The sequence below is a fragment of the Pygoscelis adeliae genome, unplaced genomic scaffold, assembly GCF_000699105.1.
Source record: "Pygoscelis adeliae isolate BGI_AS28 unplaced genomic scaffold, ASM69910v1 Scaffold866, whole genome shotgun sequence".
NCBI lineage: Eukaryota > Metazoa > Chordata > Aves > Sphenisciformes > Spheniscidae > Pygoscelis > Pygoscelis adeliae.
The window spans coordinates 639-4,270 of NW_008824915.1; the positions used below are offsets into that span (position 1 = coordinate 639).

General features: G+C 50.6%; 1 protein-coding gene across 1 annotated transcript; it reads left to right on the plus strand.

Moving 5' to 3' along the window:
• Nucleotides 1-255: 255 nt before the first annotated feature.
• Nucleotides 256-1,194, plus strand: LOC103917776 (olfactory receptor 14A16-like; the record flags this gene model as incomplete). Its single annotated transcript, XM_009324967.1, is given in 1 exon segment — nt 256-1,194. A coding segment is annotated over 1 exon segment (939 nt), but the record flags the coding sequence as incomplete, so codon positions are not given.
• Nucleotides 1,195-3,632: the final 2,438 nt, after the last annotated feature.

Consider the following 3,632-nt stretch of genomic DNA (forward strand, 5'->3'; position numbering starts at 1 on the left):
CCTGCATTCCTAGTTCCCTTTCACTGCAGAGCAAGAAGGACTACTCAGGAGCCCATTAGAGAGTCCCTGCTCCCAATGTCCCCCTCAGCCAGGAAAATCCGGAGCTCAAGTGAGGGAGCTGCAGAGAGGTCTTCCTGAAAAGAGTCTGAGTGGGTGGTTTCAATGAGACATACAATAAGTTTTGCTCAGAGAAGTCTGGCCTAACTCAGTACTGCCCTTTCCTCCTCAAAAGATAAACACACACAGAGGAAGTGATTGTCCAACAGCAGCTCCATCACCCAGTTCCTCCTCCTGGCATTCACAGACTCACGGGAGCTGCAGCTCTTGAACTTCTGGCTCCTCCTGGGCATCTACCTGGCTGCCCTCCTGGGAAACGGCCTCATCATCACTGTCGTAGCCTGCGACCACCATCTCCACACCCCCATGTACTTCTTCCTCCTCAACCTCTCTCTCCTCGACAGGGGCTCCATCTCCACCACTCTCCCCAAAGCCATGGCCAATTCCCTCTGGGACAACAGGGCCATCTCCTACCCAGGATATGCTGTCCAGGTCTTTGTGCTTTTCTTCTTGGCTGGAACAGAATGTGCTCTTCTTACAGTCATGGCCTACAACCGCTACGTTGCCATCTGCAAACCCCTGCACTACGGGACCCTGCTGGGCAGCAGAGCTTGTGTCCACATGGCAGCAGCTGCCTGGGGCAGTGGGTGTCTCCATGCTGTGCTGCACAGTGCAAATACGTTTTGCATACCACTCTGCCGAGGCAATGCCCTGGACCAGTTCTTCTATGAAATCCCCCAGATCCTCAAGCTCTCCTGCTCAGACTCAGACTACCTCAGGGAAGTTGGGGTTGTTGTGGTTAGCCTTTCTTTAGCATTTGGGTGTTTTGTTTTCCTTGTGGTGTCCTATGTGCAGATCTTCAGGGCCGTGCTGAGGATCCCCTCTGAGCAGGGACGGCACAAAGCCTTTTCCACGCGCCTCCCTCACCTGGCTGCGGTCTCCCTGGTTGTCAGCACTGGCATGTTTCCCTACCTGAAGCCCCCCTCCATCTCCTCCCCATCCCTGAGCTTGGTGGTGTCATTTCTGTACTCGGTGGTGCCTCCAGCAGTGTAGCCCCTCCTCTACAGCATGAGGAACAAGAAACTCAAGAATGCCCTGAAGAACCCAATTCGAGGTGTAGTGTTTCAGCAGCAATAAGCTGCCCATGTCTCTTAGCAAGTTTTCTCCACTTTTTCTCAGGCAACTTGTGTCCTTTGGGCATTGTACTGGTTATAATGGTGTTTGTTCAGAAATGTTTGTTTTCATGCTCCTTCTCAAGAGGATGAACTCAGTCTGTCTGGCCCAAAGGCCTTCTGTAAATGGGTCTATCACTATGCTAAACCTCCTTTGTGGCATATCTGTAAAGAAAGGGGATTTCCTCAGTGCAGCGTGTGAAGCTTGGACTGCAGAATATACTCAGGGAAGTGCAGGCTAAAAGGCCCTGCTGTGCTTGGGTGCTGCATTGGCTTAGGGGGACAAGGACATGGTTTGATGTGTAAGGGAATAAGGGCTGGACTGATCCTTCACTTTACTGGGTGCGCAATGCTACTGGAGATCCTGAACGGTCAAAAGGTATCTGCTTGAGGTTCCCTCATGTATGACAGGGCTGGTCAAAGAGGCATGACCTTCTGAAAGGGGATCTGAACCCACCAGGAGAGCACAGGGCATCTCTGGGCCACTAGGTGCCTCGGGGTGGAAAGTGAATGGAGGTGTACAAAACTTCCCCAAAAAGTAATGTCACCCAAAGGAAAAGGGCTGAACTGAAGAATGCACAGCCTAATGGGGGCTCTGCAATGCCAGAGAGGCAGCAGAGACACAACAGGCATGAGGAAGGCAGTCTTGAGAGAGATTCACATCATCTTCAATGAGAAGCCATGGGCTGGATCCAGTGACACACCTGAACACATCCTGAAACAGTTGAAACACCCTGTGATTGCTCTGCAGATCATAGCCACAGACCCATGGGAGAAATCTGACAGGGGTAGTGATGCCAGCCTGGCTAGATCGGCTTCACTCCTGGACCAGTATGGCCCGTATGTAGTCAGCTCATGGTCCCACCGGGCACCACAGCCCGCTTGCTCTGCAGAGCAGCAGCACCAGCTCAGGGCCCTGTGGAGACCTCAGGGGAGGGAGCCAGGAACAACTGGCCAGGCCAGCACAGACACACTCCCCCGGGGAAAGGCCCTCTGTGGAACAGGGATTTCCCTGGAGAAGAGTGGAGCACCACATGTGGGTCAGAGAGAGGCAATAAGGAGGAGAAAGAGGTTTTTCTGTTCACGGGCTTGGGGCAGCTCCTGTGCCACTGCAACTGGGGGGTGGGGGTGGCACAGGCTGCCTGGGGCCTCTTCTGGAAAGGAGAGAACAGAACACCAAGAGTGACCGAACCAATTCCTTGGGCCATTGCCAGCCTGTAGCCCTGGGACTCATGGGGAGGATGACAGCCCCTCCCCACCTCCCAGGAGCTGCTGTGCCCTTCAGAGAGGCTGGGGCTCTGGTGTGAGTGCCCAGAGCTCTGTAGCACCCTGCAGCAGGCACTGCTGTGGGGCAGCCCCAGACTGAGACTCATATTGAGCCTGCTGCCAACCAGCACCCCCAGATCGCTTTCTGCAGGGCTGCTCTCCAGCCACTCCTCTCCCAGTCGGTACTTTTGTCCGGAGCGTTACTCCGTCCTGGGTGCAGAATCCAGCATTTGGGCTTGTTACATTTCATGCCCTTCATGATGACTGCTTGTTGTGGCCCTGCTGCCCAGCCAGTTCTTCACTCATGAGCGCACCGGGAACCCACTCATCTCATGGCTGGACAACTTGCCCAGAAGGATGCTGTGAGGGACTGTATCAAAAACCTTGCCGACATCAGAAAACAGAAACAGTGTCTAAAATCTTGCTGCAGGGGAGGTCAGAATCAGATGTTGCTTATGGAAAATTTTATAACAGCCATATCTAAAACTCTGTATTGCTTTGTCTGGAATAAACACCTATCATACTTCAGTAAGTGACATCATCTCCTTAGGAGCAGATCTCCTATCTTTGTACCTAACGTACAACATTGCAACTGGCACGTTGTCCATCACAAGAGATCATCACTTCAAGAATTACCCTCTCTCTCAACAGTACAGAGCTGTTGCTGAACCACTGATCATATTCATAATAAACTAAATAAATAATAAATACATTATTCATAAATAACTAAATACATAATAAACTAAAACATTCCATACTACTTTCATGGCATTGAACCATTTTTCTGTACAGATGTATGCTTATTTTTAAAAGCCAGTGATTTCACTGATGCTGCTAAAATTACTGCAGAACAGCTGGTTCTAGCCTTGGGACTCTCACTTCTCCTCTCTACGTACAATAGCAGACAAGTCTTGAGGGTATACATTCACTTCCCACAAATGTTAAAATAAGCATTTGTCATGGTTTAACCCCAGCCGGCAACTAAGCACCACACAGCCGCTCACTCACTCCCCTCTCCCTGGTGGGATGGGGGAAGGAATCGGAAAGGTAAAAGTGAGAAAACGCATTGGTTGAGATAAAAACAGTTTAATAATTAAAGAAAAGAAATAATAATAATAATAATAATAATAATAATAA